Below are 21,620 nucleotides of genomic sequence, written 5' to 3' on the forward strand. Positions count from 1 at the left end.
TTAAATCAAAGTTAACTTAATTTTTAAAATATGAAGTACTAATTTTTATTATCACAAAACCCAAGTACGATTAACTTGCCTGAGAATTCTCTCATGAAAAAGGGCATAAAATGCCAAAGTAGTAGAGCAATATCAGCCTCAGGTCTTGTCTGCTATTTTTTTCATACCTTGACTGCTTCAGGTGGTTCAGATTGTGGAGTTGCCAGAAAGAGCTCTGCCACAAGCAGGTAGATCTCAGGGATGTGGACATGATCAGTCAGACATCTTTGCAACACAGAAAACCCAAAAATCAAGAAGTAGCCTTTGTCAGGCACTGGAGGATGAGTTTTTAAATTATCTTTAAAGGAAAAGAAAAGGAAAGTGTCTAAAATTAAATGTCATACCAGAGGAAGGATTACTGACAGAACTTTATCCTCGTTTATCTCTGTCTCAGACCACTTAGTAGTCTGTTAGGCTGCAATATCAACAGTTTAAAAAACTCCTTCAGATGAACAAATAACGATTTTTCCCATTATCACTTTTGTTACAGGAGATTCTCCCTTAATTATTCTTCCTTTCTCCTCCCTTTCCCAGAACCAGAAGTCTAATTATCAAAAAACAAGCTGAAGAAATCTTAAAGAAACAGAAGGTTTCAGAGCAAAGCTGACACTGCAACACCTCATAGGCTTATCAACTAGTCTGATTTTGTGCAACACAAAAAGGCCCATCTCCCTGAAAGGGCTAATCAGAATTGCTAATTATTGTGCAAGGGAGAAGCAATGCTTTCCAGTCTTCAGCACAGAAATGCTAAAGTACAAGACAAGATTGCCCTAGAAAGTAATTTCAATTTTTGGTCTGCTGAGATCAGTGGGAATTCTCCTGTCATGTACTTCAGTGATCTATCACTAAGCTGGATCAAGACAGTGTTTTGGGAACATTAAACCAATACATACCCATTAGAATATTCAACCCTTCAGAGCTGTTTTCCAGCCAGCGCCCAGCCACTATCCCCTCCTTGAATTTGTTGAGCAGCAAACGATTGTGGAGGAAGCACAGAAGCAGCTTGATTCCTAGCACAACTGTGCTAGAGTGCAGGTAGCTCTGTGTGAACAGCAGAAACCAGTCTGGCCCCAGCGCCAAAAATGTCTTTTCTTTTTCCCTAGGACAAACAGATAAATGAAAATACATGGACAGAGACATGGTAAAAGACAGAGAGGAGATATTTAAAATTATCTCTAAGTGATTTAGAAGCTCAAGTTTCTCTGGAAAAAGTCTGATTAAAGGCGTACCACAACACAATCATGAAGGTTTAACAACACCCATCCACAGAGCTGAAGACAATTAATTCCTGCTTCATCCAACCTTATATTACTGTCAGACAAAAAAAGTTCACCAATATGAATCTCCTTCTGCAAATGTGTATCAATAACTGAGGCAAACTACATCACAGACTAGATATTTTAAATTATGAAATTCAAAATTATTATTTAATTTTTGAAGTCCAAGATGTGTTTTCTAATGAAAATACACAGTTAAAGCACCTAGCACTATAAAATCTTTCTTTCAGTTACAGAAGGTAGAACTGTAGTTAAACTGTTTGCTCATGGTTATGAGAGAGAGGTGCAAGTAATCCCACATTACATCAATTTTCAAAGACAGCTGCGATTTCTTCAACCCTTGCAATGAAGAAGAAACACCAATATCCAAGTTCCTCCTTCACAATATTTTCTGAAAATGTAAAATTTTTTCCAAAATGGATATCAGATGTGTGATCAGATCACACAAGTGAATGCCAGGTAAATCACTAACAAAAAAGTAGCTCTGAATCCAGTCTGCTATATTTTTGAGATTCAAATATTATCAGTATGTTTAGTCCTGGTCAAGCACCAGCAAGAAGAAAAATCCAGAAAACAGAGACACTTGCCTATACCTTCCTGTTCTACTTACTCAGAGGACAGATGAAGTTTGTCTGAGTGCATTACATCTAACAGCATCTTCAGTAACTGGTTTCGAAGCCAGATTGTCTTTCCAGATGTTTGACTTAAGGCTACAAATATCATAAAGTAATGAAGAGTAATGAAGAGACAAAGCACATGTTCCATTGCTGTGATGAACAACTTTCTTTGAACCAAATTAACCCAGTGGAAATACTTATAGAAGGTTTCTTGCAGAGTAAAAAGATGCAGACATCAAATCTTAGACAGAAAAGTTCATGCTAACATCAGAAACAATCAGTGTTTACATTGTCAAAGTCCTCTCTTTAGAGTTATTTAAAACTCATTCAGACTATATGTTCAACAGGAAACAATCTCAGGTTAACTGGAGCGGGAGATGTAAACAGGCAATCTGACTTGTATTGCCTGCTGTGATGTCTAGATATAAAAACTGTAGTTATCAGCATCTCCTTAATACAATCTCTGATTTAGAAGTGCAATAACCAATACAGCCTCAATTGAAACATCACAATGAAAAAGCCAACTGATTGGATGTTCCCCCACATGAACCTGACATAAACACACAGATACTTTAAAAGGTGCAGAGCTACACATTATTTCCTACAACTGTAAGTGTAGCGAAGTGTTCATAGAAAATCCAGGATGCCCAGTGAAACTTTATTCCTTGTAACAGCCCAGTAGGTTTGTTTGGGGGCAATTTCAATTTAATGTCCTTCCTCTCTGTGTATATCTGAAATCCAGCATTGTGTAGGCTCTGGACAATACAGCCAAAGTACTGCTGGCCTGTTAGCAGAGATGAGGGCAAAAGGGTCTCCTCACTGCAGCCTGTCCCTTTCCATATGAAGTCATTTGAATTGTGGCTCTTCCTGCCACAGGAGGCAGAAGCACTACATTACATTTATGGTTCATTAGGCCCTGGGGAAGCAGGGAAGTTCTGTAGCCACCTGTGACAACACAAGCCGAGTAAGGTAGCTCCCTACCTTCACTGGGCATCTCAGCCACACCGTCCAGGAATAGCTGATTTTCATCCACAGAAGAAGGTTTCAAGGTGTAAACAAGGAACAACCCAATCCTTGCAGAGAGAGGAAAGCAGTTTTGGTCAGCAAAAAGATATTAATTTAATTATTTGAAGATTGCATGCAAATCTCAATACTCATTAATGATGACTGTTAACAACCATTGGAAATTCTAATTGCTGCAGAAATAGGAATGAGAAGTTCATAAACTAGGAAGCAAATTAACTTACAAATCCAACATGAAAACAAAAACAGAAACATTTTCTATATCTATTTTAAAGGTCTTTCAACATGAGGAAAGCAATACTGAGTTAAGCACTCTGTTCATACAAAAGATTCTGTGGCAGTTCAGGTGTCACTGTTATCATCACTTAGTTTCCAAGCAAATAGAGGAGAGCAAAGAAACCTTTGCAGGTACTCAGGGAGGAGGACTGGCAACCTCTTTTCACCTGTAGTTTGCTTTAACACATTACCTGGTTCTAAGGATAAAAAGATTAATGTGATATACACACTTAGTGAAAGTGCATGACCTCCTCCTGCCCACAGGAAGGGCATTTCTTAAGGGGTCAGAACACCAGTTCTTCTACAGGAATGGTCCACACAGCAATTCCCATTAGATCTGTCAAAAGTCTGGGACCAGTAGAAATTCCAGCATCCTTCTAAATGCTCAGTGCTGCTGAGAACCTGTTATAGTCTCTGCTGTCCTGGAGCTAGAAGGGTAGGGATTGTCTCTGTCCACTCACTCAGCACTCATGGGCCTGACAACCAAATTACTGTGGAATAACAAATTATGGTATTTAAAGAAAAATGCTCATTCACAGTCCTTACAACATGGCAAATTTGGTATACTAAGTTCATGGCTTTCACCTGTATGAAAAAAGAATATGCTAACTCATACAAGCCCAGGGCAGGAACATACATACAGGTAGCATACATCCAGGAACACACATCTACAAAAGAGCTGGCAAGCAGTAAGTTCACATACTAGCTTACTCCACAGTTAACTATCCAAGAAGCTTATACACTTCAACAGAACTAAAGGCTTGTTGCAGAGACAACAGGTTTGAAATGAAACTCTGTTTCTACATTTTCTTAAAAACAGAATTTTAGTAACAGAGCTCCCATCTGTGCAGTGCATTTCCCTGGAGTTAGGTGGCTGTAGACAGCATGATGTGGACCTTCCTCAATTCATCAGCTACAGGCTGATGCAATTAGACTGGGAATGTAAAATGAAGCAGTGAAGAACTTACATTCTGTGGAGAACAAATTAGGATTTAAATTCTTTGCTTTGTGAAATCTTGATCAACAAAACTGATAGAAATTCAAGAACAAAAAGGATTGTTACTAGGATATAAACCAAACCAACAGGCAGGTAAGTAGGTAGTTCACTGGGGCCAAGGTGTAATACTACAGTGATAGTTTAGGGGCAAGGCTTTAATGAAACAAAATAATAAGTACAGACTTTGAGCAGTCCCAGTCAAACCTGCAGAATTGTTTGTGCCACCATTGCAAGGGTCATCACCCAACCCATCTTCACGCAAATATAAGGTTGGACTGAATGAAGGCATGAAAAAGGTTTTCATCGATGGTGATCCTGCAGTTGCCAAAGATCTGGATTTCTACCAAACATGAGGTGATGGAAGCTCTACTATCAAGCTCTCTCCAGTACTAGAAGGAGTATAGCTAATCTGCAATCTGAGGAAAAGCTATAGACTTGAAGGTTACCTGAGAACATCCCGTGTATTAAAGTATCCTTGCAACAAATGGGAGAGAATAGTGCAGGCCACAGAAATCTTGGAGTTACTTATTTCAGGATCATTGAAAAGAAAAACAAGCTTGGGCACCATCTGCACCTGGTAGGCAACTGCAGCATTCTGAAATCCATCTCTGTAAAAAAGCACAGGGACTATTAAAGTTTTTACTAGAAAGAACCACATTTGCTGAGTTTCAGCTAAAAGGATTCTCAGGTTGCATTGATACGTTGCACCTTTGGCTTCTAACGTTGTCTTGACAACATTTCAAACACTCGCAGACAAACTGAACATGTGTCAGTGATGGAGATCAGAAGACTACTTTGTGTGTTCTGCCTTCTCCTATGCCCTCTCCCCCAGTAACTGCTGCATTTCAACGAGTTCAAAGAAGTGTTACTGAACTTGCAAGCAGTGAGTTGGTGGCAATAAATGCTATTCCTGTAAAACTAGCAAGGGACACCAGACAGCTCTGCATAGAGCTTTCTGCTGTCAAAAAGTAGGAATCTAGCTTTACTCAGCCCCTTTGCCATGCTACATCTCTTTAGATACATTTAACTCTAGTCCAAATGATTAAGAAAATATACTGTTATAAAAAGTCTTCCTGGGTTATGTTTTGGTTTTAAACACAACTTCAGTTACCTATTTTTAAAAATTATTTCACACTCAATTCAAACATTAATTTTCCCCTCCCCAGCAGACATTTATACTTTCATTGTACAGCAGTGGTTCCACATGAACCAGGTCACTACGTATCTTTGCCCAGTCTGACCCCAAAGTCATATCAGGGCTGGTCAAATCCCTAACTCCAGGTTTGAAAGAGAAATATAGAAATGATTCACTCCCAGAGTCCACTGATTCCAACTAGAATTGGACTCTTCATAGGCGTCTCCCAGTTCCAGCTTCAGGTTACAGACTGAGTTTGTCCCACAGGTTTCTGATTCAAACACTGGTTTGTATACCTGGAGGACTGCAAGATCTCCACAAGATGGGAAAGAAGAGCAAGGTCTAGATTTTCTGGTGCCTTCATCCAAAGCTGAAAGACAAAAGAAAGCAGAGGTTTTACTGCTCTGCTGAGCTGTGAGAACAGTACCTGTGGCAGGGAAACAGTTAAAAGTAGTCCAGGGAGGATAACATCATAATTCTCAGTGTTTCTGCAACACAGCCTGTAGGCACTGGGAAATCCTGCTAGTGTGGGGAGTTGTTGCTCCAGAGTTAGCCCTGAGGAGCAGGTCCTCTGGGAGTGTTCCTGCAGACCTGGGAAGCTTCCATCTCCCCAGGTGAACCACAGTGTGGAAAAGCTCAACACAGAACCCCATCCCAAATATTGGATGCAGAAGGTGCTATGAACAAACCAAACCTCATACTATAAAGCCATCTTTAAAATAACCAAACCCACAAAGCATCAACAGTTTTACCTCAAAGTTGCAGAGAACATACTGGAATGCACTATAATTCTTGATGACCGAAGACTCGAAGCCAAGCTCAGCTGTGCCCACTAGGGAGAACATTAGCTGTAAAATCCTGTTGTTTAACAGCTTTGTCTTCCTTTTCAATAGATAGGTCAGCAACTGAAAAAGGAAAACTGAATAAGTATCCACAGAGTATAAATCTGTATTTATAAACTAATGTAACACTATTTTTTAATTCAAGGCAAACACAGAGCTTGCTCAGCTGTAGTAGTCATACATGCACACATTTTACATAAGCATTATGAAGAAATTGAAGATTTCAGTCTGCACATGAAATTTCGTGCAGTAAGTGAAAGGGTAAGTTTTTGAAGGAGCTCTGTGACACTGAACAGGAGCAAAATACACGCCATGTTATGCTGAATGGAATTTACAAAAAGGAACATACAAACATAACTAAATAACCAATGTAGGTTTCTGATGCTATTCTTCATGGATGTGTTCTTAGTTGCTTGCAAATGTTGTTAACTTAAAAAATATTAATGTTCACCTCTTCAAATGAAAGACATTTGTGGAGCATTACCAGTTTCTCAAGTGAGCCTGCCTTTGATTATCTAATGATTTCCTAATACTGTGAGAAGAAAGTTCAGAAAGTCACTACATTTTGAACAGATTGGGAGCAATAGACATTAATTTAAAAATACATATCAAGACATGTTTATTAGTTTGCTGTTAAAAAAAAAACTTCAAAGAAAAGCTTCAGACCTCTAAACAAAAGTAAAAGCACTCCATTGCAATATGATGATCTGTCACATGGAGAGAAGCACAAAGTCAAAACAAACAGCTTATACACCAATGTAAAGGCTGCATTCGCCTACAAGAAAGGATTGGGCAAGTAATATCTAAGTAGGATAAATATATTCATATGAATCATGATCAATTTATGAACAATTTGCAAATTGGGAAAATGAAAAGTTTGTAGTAAATCATTCCTGAAGTTCTAATGTTAAGAATCTTGTTTGAAACCTTCTGTGTTAAAGAGTCTTCCCTGCTCTCTAAGAGTTCTCTGCTTAGCCTGCACAGCATGAAGTAAATGATACTAAACTGAAACTTCATACTTGAGCCTCAATCCATTGAATTTCATATACATAGATGGTTTACATACAACCAAAATCTTCAATTTCCACAGATTTCAGGTTCAAAAGACTAATTTGGGACAGACCTAATCAATGAAATTCAGACAGCATTTATTTATTCAGCCCAATTCCTAATACGCAGTGGAAGAGTCAAAGAAATTAATTGTTATCCCTACACTGGGCAGTCTGTAAAGAGGAATCTTAGGCTGTATGAGCCAAGGGGAAGAAGAAAACCTGTCTGAAAAATGGTCTTTTGTGAGACGGATCAAGTGTGTAGGTAAAAGGTGAAGGGTGGGTCAGTCACAAACCTGCTGCACTGGCTTATTTAGTTTATTAGATCATGTCTGGCCAAGAGGCATCTGTCCTCACTTTCCCATCAGCAGATATATGCTATAGAGGATCCCACAGATTGTAAGCATGGGGTACAGAGCACTTTTCTATATCCCCCTCTCAAAACTCTTATAACTTACAAAGTTCCAATCACAAGTGCCTATAGCCAGGGTATGCTCAGTTCACTGCCATTGACAGGTTTTGGCATAAAGTTCTCCATAGGAAGGACTATAACAAGAGTGAATGAAAAAGACTGGTTACCTGGTATCCGTGCATGTGCCTCATCAGTTTTTCACTCAGTGGGCTACTGTTCAGAATGGAGTTCAGGACTTTGACAACTGCATACATGGTGTGGTCATCACGAGCCATAGCAATGAGACCCAGGAGAATGGCAGGGCCTCCAATAAAGTTCAGGCTGGTAGCTGCTGGAGAGGACTGGAACACTCTTACCCCTAGGAAATTGCAGTATTACTCTACCAGGAAATTACATGGACTAAATCTGTTATTCGACAGAGAAAAGCTCCACTCTTAAAAAACGTTAAACATTAAGTCATAGTGCATTTACCATATTGGCCCACAGCAACTGACCCAATAGTTCGCAAGGAACCCGAGAGGTGTCCAGCAATGTTCTTAGCTAGGAATACTGGAGTTGAACTGTCCCGAGAATTAATCCCAATCTAAAACAGATAAAAGATATTCTAAGAGAAACCTTGGTAGTACTGGAGAGACAAAAAGCAACAAATGCATGCTCTAATACTTTAGATTATTTTATTACTTTTAACCTATGAAAACCATATTTTTTTTGTTACAAGTTGATTGTTAGGACAAACATTCACCCACCTACAATATCCCACAACCCCATTCCTTTCACTTGTCAGTAGACCTGGCAAGAATAATACAATAGCATATGAAAAGTTCTTGTGAAGGCATTAGGAAAACACACACTGAAACAAATTATCACAAGACCTAAAAACTATGGCTTCCATTCCTGTTTCAAGAAATGCTTTTAACACTGTGTTCAGACTGTCCAATCTATTCCACTCCACAGATGAAAATTAACCCATGAGTAATGGGTTAATGAAGTTAAGGAATGGGAAAAGAAGCTTGAAAAAAAAATCACTGAAGGTACACAACTAAGACAAAGTCACAAATTTTGCTCTAGGCAACTGCTCAGAAACAAGAGAAAACGTGTGTAAGACAAGGGAAATTTGTGACCTCTTTGGCAATCAGCCGGCCATCCACTTCATTGTAGGAGCTCTTTATATCTTGAACTGTAGTGAGAGTTGAGCACATGGCATTGATTCCAAAAGAAATCTTCTCTTCTGCCACCAGAAGTGCAGTATTATGATCACTGTACTGATCCTCGCCTAAAACAAGACAGACTATGAACATCTGAAGAAACTTTGCATTAGTTCATGTTCCACATGAAGATTAACTACAAGCAAATGCCCCAAGACTGTGTCACCTATTTCCCTTCCAGCAGGACATGGTCTTACAGCTAATCCTCTTCACAACTGCTGCTGATTAGTGAGAAGCCATGAAGTGGTGAGAAAGGACACAGCACTACTGAAACAATTCACACTGATGTTTGCAACAAGGTCATAAATCGATTTTAAGTAATAAAACATAGTGTTTTGGGGTATTGTGCTGAAGCTTTTATTAAGTCAAAATATCCATTTGATAAGCTCCTTGAGGTCTTTTGGTGGAATAGGGAGACTGGGGGAAGAGAGAGTGAGGTCATTTTACAGTTATGATATAATATCTTGTATGTTCTCCTGCATCAGGGCATCTCTGGAATCAGATTGCTACAATCCATGATTAGTACTAAAGTTCATCTGTTCATAACTGTGCAGAGAACAAGCACCCCAGACTTCATAAAGTCTCAATGCTTCAAAAATCACATCCTTCTGACTTCTATTGGTAATGTTTTCATTTTAGAGTTGTACTTTGATACGACTTCTCTTTCAACAACCCCCTCCCCATGCTTGACTTGCAGATTTTTTTGTGTGTAAATAGACAGCATTTTGAAGGAGTACTTTTGGACAGCCTTCCCTTCATTTTAGGCTGGAGCATCACCAGGTAAGATTATTTTTTTCTTTTCACGTGAGAAATGACCATCCCATGTCACCCCAAGCTCTAGTACAGAGGTGAATGCACTACTTGTTGAACAAATAGTAATCAATAACTGATATGTTTTGTCTGCCTGTTTAATAATTGAAGCTAACAATATAGTTAAAAAGCCTCTTCATTAAGTGGAATGTAACTTATTCCCCTACCCTTCTCTCCCCTATGCTCTCTCCTAGTCTGCAGGCATTTGCAATTAAACTTGATACTTCTTTTTATGCTGTGGTTTTTTTTCTTTTTCTTTTTTCTGTTCTTTTCTGTAGCACTATTAATGGAGAATGTCTCAGTTAAAGCTGCTGCTTTAACTTTTATCCAACAAAAGTCACAATCTTGCAACTCAGGACATCTCTCTTTACTCTTCATCTCTTTCTGCTGCTTGATTCCTGCCCTTCTTTTTCTGCCCAATTCACAGTATGTTGCAAGATCCTCATGTATCTTGCTACAATCTTGTACAACACTCAGTAATGCCGTTTTCCAGGCTTTAAGAGTGAACTCTAGACACAGTTGGAACACTAATAGCAGATTGTGAGAATAAAAAGAGCATTCCTCTGAAAAACAAACAGTGGTGGATATGAGAATGATCACATACCTTGAAGCTGTACTGCTTGGAAATTGCTACAATACTGCGGTCCCAGCTTAATAATCACCTCCACGGTTTCCACAGAAATGGCTTCTTCAAACAAGTATGTAGGGCCAAGGCGCCAGGTCAAGGAGGACTTCTGTTTCCAAATTCGAGGAGTAGAAATGTACCCGTAGACATCAATAAAGGAAGAGGGTTCCATGGAAACGCAACTACCTGGTAAGGGCTGGAGATACTGCATCTGCAACACAGAAGGACCCCAATACACTCAGGGTGCCTTAGGGTCCTGTCCCTGTAAGGTACTGCCTGTCGCCTCTTTGCTCATTGAAGTCTCAGTCAGCTGTGCAGCACAATTATCACCTACTGCTTAGAAACTGGACTTTGAGAAGTACTATAAACACAAGCATTTTTGAATGTTTAAGCTTAATTTTTGTTCAAAAAACACAGTCAAAATAGTTTAAAGTATTGGCAAAGAAAATCCCTATCTTGACCCCAAACTTATTTTTCCTGTTCTGAACTTCATAACTCAGATTGTGACTTTCAACACAGAAAGACAAGTTACAGGTAGCACCTTGTGCTGGCACCTAGAGAATAAACAGTTTTTGAAGAGTGTAGAGTGTCCAAGTGCACCAGTTAGCCTCAAAGAAGCTAACATTGTTTAGGAAACAGGGCCATTTATTTTCGGTATCAAAATAATGATTCAGACTCCTAAATTGCATGTATTACTTTATTTACATGGAGATAGCTCTAACAGTAAGTAGTTGGAATTTCTTGGTAGAGAGAAACTATATTGTACTTCAGGGCTTAGCCCTGCCTTTAATTTTCTGTTAGCATGAGTGACTCCTAGAATTTACTGATTTCTGACTAATGAGATGTAGAGGACAGGGCTGGTCAATATTAAGAGTGAGGAGTTAAGTGAACACTTGAGCAAATATTAGACTGGATGCAACACAGTGACACCCACCCCCAGCTCTACCAACCAAAAATAGCCTTTGTTACTGTTAACAATCTTCGTGTATTTCTAATTTCTTAGGCAATCGTTTCTTCACTGTACTTATAAAGCTGAAGACTTGCATCATATCGGAGACCCCAGCACTGGGACAATTTTTTATTTACCAAAAGCTTCTTTTATTTATATGAGCTGTTTCACTGTATGTTAAACACATTTTCTATGAATTCTTTAATCAATTGCAATGTTTAGGCCTAGTTTTATTGATGACTTTCAGTCTCATTTGAAGGAAGGCAAATTAAATAAAATTTTCATTCTTGAAATGGATATACGTCCCAAAAGGCACTTAGAAGACAGATCATTTTTCTCAAATATGAGAAAGAGAATATTTGGAATTAAACAGGTTGCATATACAAGGGAAATGTAATACACACAAGTGAGTTTTGCATGTGTTGAGAGTCAATTGAAATATGGGAACAGGAAGGAAGAGACAAAGGTTACAAGTTTCAATTAATAAAAGGATTCTATTAAAAACAACGCCAAAAAACCACCAGACCCACCACAGCTGCAATAGAAACAGGCTGCATTTTCAACACTACCAGCATGCAGCATTCAAAATCTAAAAATTAGATTTCCAAAATAATTTGAGATTAGCTTCAAAACCAGGAGCATGATGATATTGATAACATAAACCAGGGGCTATTCTCATTTATCCTGCAGATTATGAACCCTTCAGGTGCATTTGGATTGCTTTCTCATTTCATGCAACCTGAGAACTGACTGCTATGAAACAAGATCACAAGAAATGGCACCTTAGGGAAAATACCAGTACACCAACATTTGCGATTAACTCATATATTCTCACACACTGAATAACTAACTCAGAGGAACATCTGTCTGTTCCTGAATGTTTAGTGTGGTAGCGAGGAAAAGGCCACTGACTCATCAGTTGATTGTTCAGTGGGCGTAACAGGAAGAAGCAGCTTGAAACACGAGCATGTAAAATGTTTGAGGAAATTCCTCCCAGTTCTGGATTCTTGCAAAGAGCTGGCCAGTCACAGAAACTTATTTGTCTGTGACCTTTCCACTTTTCCAGGCCTTTCTTCAAAAGAAAAAAAGTGATTCCCTACATAACTTGTCATCTTGGTAGGTTTTAGCCTAAATCCAAGGCACCTTCAGTTTAGGGTTCTTTGATCACACTTTAATGTGATGTATATTTTATTGCTGGCAACCTCTGCAAATCTTGAGTTGAAACTGATAGATCCTCAAAATCACTAGTGAACTCAGAAAATTTTGGCCTAAGGGTACAACTGAATTTCAGCAGCATAACCCGGAGCTACCTGCAACCAAGGTAACACCAGCTCTCAGAGGAGCATCACCACTCAAAATTACCCTGGTTATCTACATGCTGAGAGGGGGAGAGGGAACTAGTTCAAAGCAGCAGTATAAGCTGAAAACATACTTCTGAAAAGCAGCACAAATATACCCTGTTTTGTATGAATTTCTGACTCCACTGATGCTCAGCAGAGTGGTACATGCTATATATGCAAATCACCATGCTTTGAGTTTCTCAGATTAATACTGAAAAGTTACATATTCATTGAGAGAAGAGAATGAAAAGCAATGCAAGGCAAATGTCAGGCATGAGATCTATGCAGAGAACCTTTACCTTTGCAGAGCCAAGCATCTGACCATTTATATAAGCTGACACAATGCAGGTCTTCTTTCCTTCCTTAGCAAGTATCACTGTGAGATGATGCCACTGACCAGTGACAAGCAGTTTACCACAGCCAAACTGGACTTGCCCTGGAAATGGGGACGGATTTAGGACCTCACCCTCAGGTTCCATAATATCTGTAACAGCAAAAATAGGGATAAGTGAACAGGAAGTCTCTCACCTTCCCCTGCCTCTGGAACACAACTATCAAATGTGACAGAAAGAACATGATTCTCTGTGAGTTGAGTATGATTTGGTGCTATTATGTTCAATGTCTTTAAAATGTTCCCTGACAGTCTATTATCAGGACCCAAAACTTGCACAACACCTAAGATCTCTCCAGCATACAATGTGCCATCCTCCCAGATAACACCTGCTAGCTGCCTCAATGCTGCAAAACTAGACTGAATTAGGAAAATCCAACATATTCTCTAAGAGGAGAACCCCTCAGGATACTCACTGAGTTGCCTGACACAGAAAGAAAAATCCTAGCAAATTCATGAGAGGATAAAAATCTGTATATTAATTTGTAGTTTTTATGAAAAGAAGCGAGCTGGAATTTTCAATGTCTAAGGCAATGAGAGCATGCAAAGTCAGTCTGTGCATGAAAAAATCCCAGCTACTATTCCCATTCCATTTCCATCCTCCTCTGGAATATTCAATCACATTTACATTTAAAGTACCTACTCTAACTCAATAAGGAAAAGGGAATAAATATCAACAGGGAAAAATACTAACAGGCTGGAATGATAGAAAACATTCTGAAAGTGAGGAGAGGAAATTAGTTGTTTCATTAGGAAGCTAGATCACTCCCCAAATCCTCAGTCCTACTCTCCAAACCTGCCTAGTGTTACACAGAACAGGCTGCTTGAACCAGCTGGTTCAAGCCCAGCCTCCACAACTGCAGACAACAATATAACTGACATTCAAAAGTTTTCCACAGAATACTGCAGACCACAAAATAATTCACAATACCTACAGCAAACTTAAAACTGAAACATGGCCAAGAATTACAATCACAACAGGCTGCAGGAGGAACACTGAAGAGGTAAATCTCATTAATATCCCGAGTACTTCAAAGAAGGGGAAATTTGTTCATGAAAAATTTCAGATAATCAGAGGACACAGCACTGCAGCTTGACTGAAAAGAGCCTTACCAAGTGGCTGGAATTCCACTTCTTCTGTGGAAATGACCAAAGAGAGGTCCTGTGGGAAGAAGCTTACAGAAAGGCAAACAAACTCTTGCTCTGTTCTTGACATGTGCCTCACGACCGTAAGGAAACGGACTGGGTGATTGTTGTGCACCAACCCAAACTTGCTAATCAGAAACCAGCAGGACAGTGTCAGGCCACTTGAGGGAGGGAACATTCTGGTACCTGTACACAGGAAACAAAAAGGCAGCAAGGAAGTTGTTTTCCTTGTGCAGCCATTAGCAAACTGCTTTCTGTTTCATTTGTAGTCCAAACCAGGCAAGAACTGACATGAGATTATGAGGTTTAATTTCTATTCTATTAGATTTCACTGTCTGTATTCAATATTGTAGAGACTGCACATATGAGTCTGTGCATATGTATAAAGGACCTAAAATTGACTGATGAGAAATGACTACTAGAACTCCATGCTATGGAGCTCATCAATTAGGAACCACTGAGCCAGGAACAAGTTCTTAAATGTCACAAAAATTCAGGAAGCAAAAGGTACAGCCATTTCACAGTTCACCCAACAGAGGATTTGGATGTTTAGGAGAATCCCATTAAGTGACAGCTCCTATTGCTGCCATGGGAGATTACCCTAAAATCTGGTGGCTCTGGTTTGTTAAGACTGTTTTCTTAGCAGCCTGCCTTAAATTTTCACTGCTAATGTTAATCTTAATTTATCACACTATTAAGCTGCATCTGATATTGCATTTTGCTGAGCAGTTTGAGTTATACAGTTCAGAGCTGGTCTGGGACACAGAGAAATGTTTTGAAATACACAGCTTATTTGCTGCCATTTCTTACAACTGTTGAATGCTTTCAGTGGAGCTGAAAAGTCAGCGTTTCCAGGAAGCTGTTGGTGAGTCACAGTGCTTACCCGTGCCAATTCCTCCCGAGACAGCTTGGTCTGCATTGGGTCCCATAACAGTGGCCAAGGTAGGGAGGTATAAACACCTACAGGAGCAAGCACCCGTTCATCAAAAATGTAAAATCATCCCTGAAAGTCACCAGTCACTTAATACTGCAGAGTCATGGTAGCAAGGCAGAGAGAAGGCTACCAGCAATAACAAAACAGGTTGGCAACATTGCTGCAAGGAAGGCAGCAATAGGGCTTGTAAATAGATTAAGATGAAGAGAGAAGTGAATAGTGTCCAGAGTAAGGGCTTGGAGATGGCAGAGCAGCTGAAGAAATAAGCAACAGCAACAATACCCATAGCCTTCCATGGACATGTCAAACTCCACAAATGATGGAGCCAAAGCAGTGCTGCGTAGCTGGAAGTTTCGAGGTGATGTCATGGAGATGAGACTCATTGCAGTCTGGAGTGCAAGTGCAGATCCCTTAGACACCCAAGGGGAGTTGCTGACAGGCACAACTGTATGAGGATCAGTTTTATTGTCCACCATGTCCTCTTCTGAACCTACAAGATAATAGAGTACCTAACCAGATCAATATCTGCAACACTTTTTCCAGTCACAGGTGTTGCCCATATTCTATTAATCACTGCTAAGAACAGCCCTACATGCTCTTGAAATAACACATCTTCAGCAGCGTGCAGAAATAAAAAAAAAAATATCGCACTGAAGGAATTTCAAAATGGGAGGCTGTCAGGAGAGATGAGCTCTACAGAAATGATAGCCATATTTTCTCTCCACACATCTGCAGATAGATCCAGACTTCACTGCTGGTAAAAAAGGTCCCCAACCCATTGGCTCTATTTTTCATATACACAGACTATTCAATTTTGCTGTAACAGAATAGTTGCAAGCAACATGTGGGAGAGGATTTGAAGAATGACTGCAGAGAACATAAGATGGAAATCTATAGCATGCTGTATCAGGTGTCTACTATTACTGTAGCCTTTCACCTGCAAAATACATTAGAGCAGAGAACTTTGCTGGAAAATAGCCTCTATAAGCAAAGCAGTCTACTAGGATATCCTAGGGACTACAAAAACAGTGCTTTTTGTTCACATATTTATTCTCTTTCTAGATATAAATCACAGAAAAAACATGCTGCAAAACCAGGATACAGCCTCCTTGGTCTGTAGAATATGATTAGTATTTTTACAGATCACTTCCATGTATGATCTAGCAAAGTCTGAATCTATAATCAGCATCTAGCTTGATCTCTGATGATCACTAGATCAGCTCTCAGTGCTGGTCAAGTACCAGCCAACCTGGGCAATACCCAGTATAGAACTTCAGGCATACTCCACCTTAACTGTGCCTGTCTTGGAGCAACCTACTCAGCAGCAGTTTGCTGTCATTTTGGAGACATCTATAACCCAGCCACTGTAACAGCAACAGGCTATTCATTATGTGCTTACCTGCATTAGCTGAATCACTCCCCTGACATGAAAGGACCTTGGTCTTGTTTGTGCTGGGCCTGGAAGGTAGTATTGGAGAACCTCCCAACCGAAGAAATTGCCTAAAATGAAAAGAAGAAAATAATGAAGAAAGCAACTAAAAAAAGGAAAACAATGAAGTCAGACACTTTGGAGTCACAGAAACCAGACAAATGGATCTCAGCCCTCTGGGGAACAACTTTCTCATTGAACACCAAATTTTAAAGACTGAGAAACAAGACTACTCTGCATCTGTTACTGACGTGGATCTGAGATAAGAGAAAGTCACTTTAACTCTTCAGAAAACAGCTTCTCCATATGAATACCAGGAAATAATAACCCTAGTTGTTTTGCAATTACTTAATTAGTTCATTCATAAATGGCTTTACAACCCCTGCAGAGATGATGCAGCAGAACACTACAGACACCATCTTCAGTAAGTCATTTAAGTGTATATCCTGCAATCAGTGAGAAAGTAGCAATAACGGAGACTTGAAACAAAAGGCTGAGTCTTGCTGAATTAGAGCACTACATGAAGCATCTAATTATTACATAAACTTCACAAAAAATTGCACTAAAGCAAATTGTTCCATTAGATACAATCTGATACCTTAACACATCTGGCTCAATGGCCTGTGATGCAAGCTTCTCAAACACTCTAGTGAGGGGCAGATGCAGCGGATGACTCTCATTGCGGAAGGCATCCTGACAGGAACTTATGATGGTGCTCAGCAACCCAGATTCACACATCACCTGACGACTCTTTTCTGACTTCACAAGGGACTGGATATGATCAACCACAGCATATTGGATTTCCTGTGAAAGCTGAAATGGACACAGAACTGAAGTCAGAGGGCTGGAACTAAAATTGCACATGGTGCCTGATTTATTTTTTTTTTTTTTCATTTGTCAAATCTCTGGATGTAAAAATCTGGCCCTGAAAAGAAGCCCCTGAGGCCAGAGGCTCAAGTGCAACTGTGTGGTTGTTCTGTAAAGCTCTGCAGTCTCACAGTGTCCAGCAGCTCAGCCATCCACAGTTCAGCTTTCAACGATGGTAGTGAGGGATCAGAGCTCTCGGCTGTCAAAACCAAGGTGCAGGTTATTAGTCGTAAGCTCCAAGACCAACCTAGGAACTCAGAATATTTTTAACATTGAGTCTGTGGAGAGTCATACTGGCACAATCTACTCTTCATCTGTTTTTAAACAAAACTGTATCTAGCAATGTCATGAAACACTTAATTTTAAATACTTCTCTATATGTTTTGCTGACTTGAAGCTTTACTTCATTATTGCTTCTTAATGATCTTAAAACCTCTCAATTCTCATAAATTATTTTTAGAACATTTTGTTCCCAGTTAGGAATGGATTGTATCCCATTGACCTAACTAGATTTCACACAAAAGTAACTGGATCATATATTTAAACACTTACAAAGATGAATTGTTCCCTACTCCCAAGATCTCTCCCGCTTTCTCATACGCTTTTCCAGGAAACAGATATGCAAACTTGTAAAGAAGAGGACAACAATGGTGGCAGACATGCAAATGGGGGCACTGGGATTTGATTTTATAACATGAATGAGAATCAACTGGATTCAGGATAAGCTGGCTTATTAAGTGTAAAGACGAATTCAGCTCTTTTGCATCCAACCCAACAAAATCAGTACAGGACAATTTCAAAGCTAACAAATAATTTGTTTTCAAAGTGTCTCCAGCTGCAACACTTGGATAATAATACTGGCACATCTATTACAACATAGATACTGTTTTTGCAAACTCAACTACTATTTTTCATATCTGAAGGATGAGTTCTTTAGATAACATTTTCTTCTCTCTGAAGGACTGTTTATTCCCAGGGTCACAATTTTCACTGTGCATCTCATTACATGTAGAAATTATGCACCAGACTGAACTACACTATTTTTAAGACAGGCACTTACTTCTACAGTGATTCAAAGTCTGACTTATAACTTTTTGGTTCTTTTAATTAATAGCTTACTCCATTTCTGACTATCCACAGGAAGTATCCAGATGTGGAAAACTACAACTAAACAGAGAACAACACATGTCTTGACTAAGTCAAACAACTCTTTTACTCCAGAATAAATCCAATAAAAGCATAATAGCATACAAAAAAAATTGACTGTGTTCATTAGCTTAGCAGCTTTGTCAATACCAATATTGTCTTTTTTGAATAAAATGTGTTGTTTTCATGGATCTTTGTTCCAGTAAAATGAGATTTTAGTAGAAATATTAAAGGTGTCCAGGAAACCATGCTGTGTGTTTCTATATGCATGGATTGATTTTCCTAGCACATATTACTTGCACTGTGAATCAGGATATTGAAGGTGCAGTGAGAGTGTAGTTGAGGTCTGCCTCAAATTGGAGTCTTAAGAGCAAAATGTCACATAGCAGTTTGTCCAATCTGCTTAAGTAGTTCCCAGATTCTTTCTCTTAAGAGTCCATAGTTTCAAAACTTGGTAACTGAATTTAATTAACCATTATTCATCTTCAAGATTATTATGCTATGTTCAAGATGAGCAAAAATGATGAACCTTTGGCAGTTTGCATTCACTTCATCGGGATGCAATTTCCTGAGATTTAAGAGTGATATACAGCAATAATTCTGTGTGCAGTTGCGAAAAGCAAAGTTGCTTCTAAGTCTCAGAGTACCTCCCACTTGAAAAGCTAGCAACCCCTCACAGAAAAGTACAATTAACTTCCTAACAAATCTCAGATTTACTTTTACTAATGAAGTGATCAAGGCATCAAAAGAGGAGCTTCCAAAAAGTTCCAAGTAACCCAGGACTTTAAATTGTACTTTCAAAAGAAAAGGTAGACATCCATCAGCTTAAAACCCATTGTCTGTAGAGAATTTGAGTCACTGCTGAAAGTTCTATGTGCATTTTTTTCCTCTTAAAATGTCATAAAAATATTCATAAATTTATCAGAGCTTAAATTCCTGATGCACTGTTCTCAGCTGCAAGCACGTTCCCATTCTTTCATAATATTTTGCTGATTAACTCAAACCGTCTAACAAGCAAAACTTACTTTGCTGACAGTATGTATAACTGGTTTTCACAAAGTTACAGAATAACTCATGTTGATGTGCTCCTTGCAAATAGGGAAGGAAAAAAGGAGACAGTTAAATGCCCCAAATAAAACATAACGTCTTCATCAGGCTTTTCACATTTCCTCTCTGTACAGTAAGTAAGAGAAGCTACAGATCTTTGCTTATGTAAATACCAGGGTTACTATTGCCTTCTGGAGAAACACACTAGCAAGCCTTGACCATTTGAAGCCAGGCAATAAGATCTCTTCTTCATGTTAAGAATCCTTTTGTTAATTCTGGTGGTCTGACACATCTCTTGCTCACCCACTTACTTTTAGTTGTAGTATTTTTTCCCCACGATATTAGCTGAATGCAGTGTTTCCTTCTTATTTTTCCAAGCTACTCTGCAGTGCTATAATATGATGTTCATCAGACACCTGAAGGGAAGACAAAGCTGTCTTTGTGTCCCACCTTATAAATTATAGATTGCATGAAGTAGAAGATGAAGTGGAAAAGTATCTTCAGTATAGTTAAGCCAGGGATTCTTGGCAGAGGTCCTGTCTCTTCAATCCAGGGTACATTACCAACAAGAATTTAGTGCAACTTTAGAGACACTTGCTGCTTTTTAAGGAGAGAGTGAACAGGAAGCAAAACAGGACAAATAAAAGGGCAGGCTGTGGGGTTGGATGTACAGGAAAAAAATTGCTTGTTTTGTATAAACAGTGAAAGCTTCAGAAGTTGTTTGATCAATGAACAAGCAAACTTCTGCTAAAAGCCTCCTACTAGAGTTTTGGTCCATTCTCCACTCCTTTATCCCAAAGCGTTAGCTGCACAATCCAAAGGAGAATGAAGCTCTGGCCAAACACCTAAAGATTTTCCTTGCACAGATAATGCAGTGCAGTAATTAAGAAATTAATTTTGACCTTAACTTTACATTAGCAGTAACATCAGTAATATAAGTCTAAAGGCAGACAAATCTCAAAAGTCACACAGTCTTCTATGTCAGAGACCTTTTTCATTTAGGAATAATTTTCATTTTTATGAGATACAAATATTAAAAAAATGTTACTCTGTTAACATCTGCAGTGAGAACAAGTAGTTTAGGCTAAATTTAAAACAGGGATAAAGGTCTTTTTAAAAGATGCAAAATCCTTTGTGAGGGACAATATTTTACTTTACAGTGAATATGACAACAATTCATCATAGGAGAGACATGGATGAAAACAGAAAGGACAAATTCAGCTGTGGAAGCAATAATGTTATTTAACAATAGCACAGATAATTTCCATAACGAATCATGTGAGGATTTTTTTTTTTTTGCCTGTACTCAAAAGAAATCTACTCAGATATACCACAGAACTCAATCGTGCTTTGATTCTCTTTGCAAAAGTTTTTTCTTTTCCCTTACTCAGGATTGTCACATCTAGGAGATCTGCTTATCTGACATTGCAAAGGAGAAAGATCTGGCATGACACTCTGGAATCTTAAAAGACACAGTTCCAAAATTTCAGGCAAGGATGAGATGTGTCTGAGAGGAAACATCTTTCTTTTTAAGGTTAAAAAAAGGTTAAAAAAGACCACAGTGAATATCCTGGGCCACATCTCTAAAGTACTAACATGTCTCTACTTAGTTTTTAAAATGTGTAATGGTGTCTTTCATTACTGAACAGGCAGCATATTAATAAAAGGAAAACCTACCTTGTATTTGGTCAAACATTATGCAGTCTGATGGAAAATAGTTTAGTACGAGGCATAGGCATGAAGACTATCTCTTGGGCAGTTTTAAAGTTTTAAGCAAATTTTCATACCCATACGACATTCAAATGATTTTTTTTTTTTTTTGGTCATACCTAGGAATGACAGTAATATACATCCACAAATCTATTCTCCTCAGCTTTTAAGTTTCATTCTAGAGAGTATTAAGAAATGCATGAAGTGCAAAATCACCTGTTTTAATGTCTCCTACTTTTTTTTCTATACTGACAGCCTCAACAGTGCTTTAGCCCATCGCTGTTTGGGTCTGACAAAGGTCACTGAGAAGCTGCAAAATTGGAAGGAAATGGATATTATCTCTCAGAGTCAGAA

The 21,620-nt window shown here is 38.8% G+C and overlaps 1 protein-coding gene across 1 annotated transcript in view; it reads right to left on the reverse strand.

Moving 5' to 3' along the window:
• The window catches only part of WDFY4 (WDFY family member 4), a 122,594-nt gene that overhangs the window by 76,089 nt on the left and 24,885 nt on the right, over positions 1–21,620 (reverse strand). The window contains exons 14-30 of the mRNA XM_050305270.1: positions 17,095–17,309; positions 16,467–16,567; positions 15,350–15,557; positions 15,017–15,093; positions 14,101–14,319; positions 12,896–13,080; positions 10,287–10,518; positions 8,789–8,940; positions 8,139–8,250; positions 7,835–8,025; positions 6,117–6,269; positions 5,661–5,734; positions 4,676–4,837; positions 2,915–3,006; positions 1,927–2,026; positions 933–1,138; positions 168–337 (exon numbers count right to left, since the gene is read on the reverse strand). Coding sequence (XP_050161227.1) covers positions 168–337; positions 933–1,138; positions 1,927–2,026; positions 2,915–3,006; positions 4,676–4,837; positions 5,661–5,734; positions 6,117–6,269; positions 7,835–8,025; positions 8,139–8,250; positions 8,789–8,940; positions 10,287–10,518; positions 12,896–13,080; positions 14,101–14,319; positions 15,017–15,093; positions 15,350–15,557; positions 16,467–16,567; positions 17,095–17,309 — 2,649 coding nt within the window. The remainder of the gene's footprint in view (positions 1–167; positions 338–932; positions 1,139–1,926; positions 2,027–2,914; positions 3,007–4,675; positions 4,838–5,660; positions 5,735–6,116; positions 6,270–7,834; positions 8,026–8,138; positions 8,251–8,788; positions 8,941–10,286; positions 10,519–12,895; positions 13,081–14,100; positions 14,320–15,016; positions 15,094–15,349; positions 15,558–16,466; positions 16,568–17,094; positions 17,310–21,620) is intronic.

This window comes from Myiozetetes cayanensis, unplaced genomic scaffold (genome assembly GCF_022539395.1).
Source record: "Myiozetetes cayanensis isolate MyiCay16 unplaced genomic scaffold, myiCay2020 scf10, whole genome shotgun sequence".
Lineage (NCBI taxonomy): Eukaryota > Metazoa > Chordata > Aves > Passeriformes > Tyrannidae > Myiozetetes > Myiozetetes cayanensis.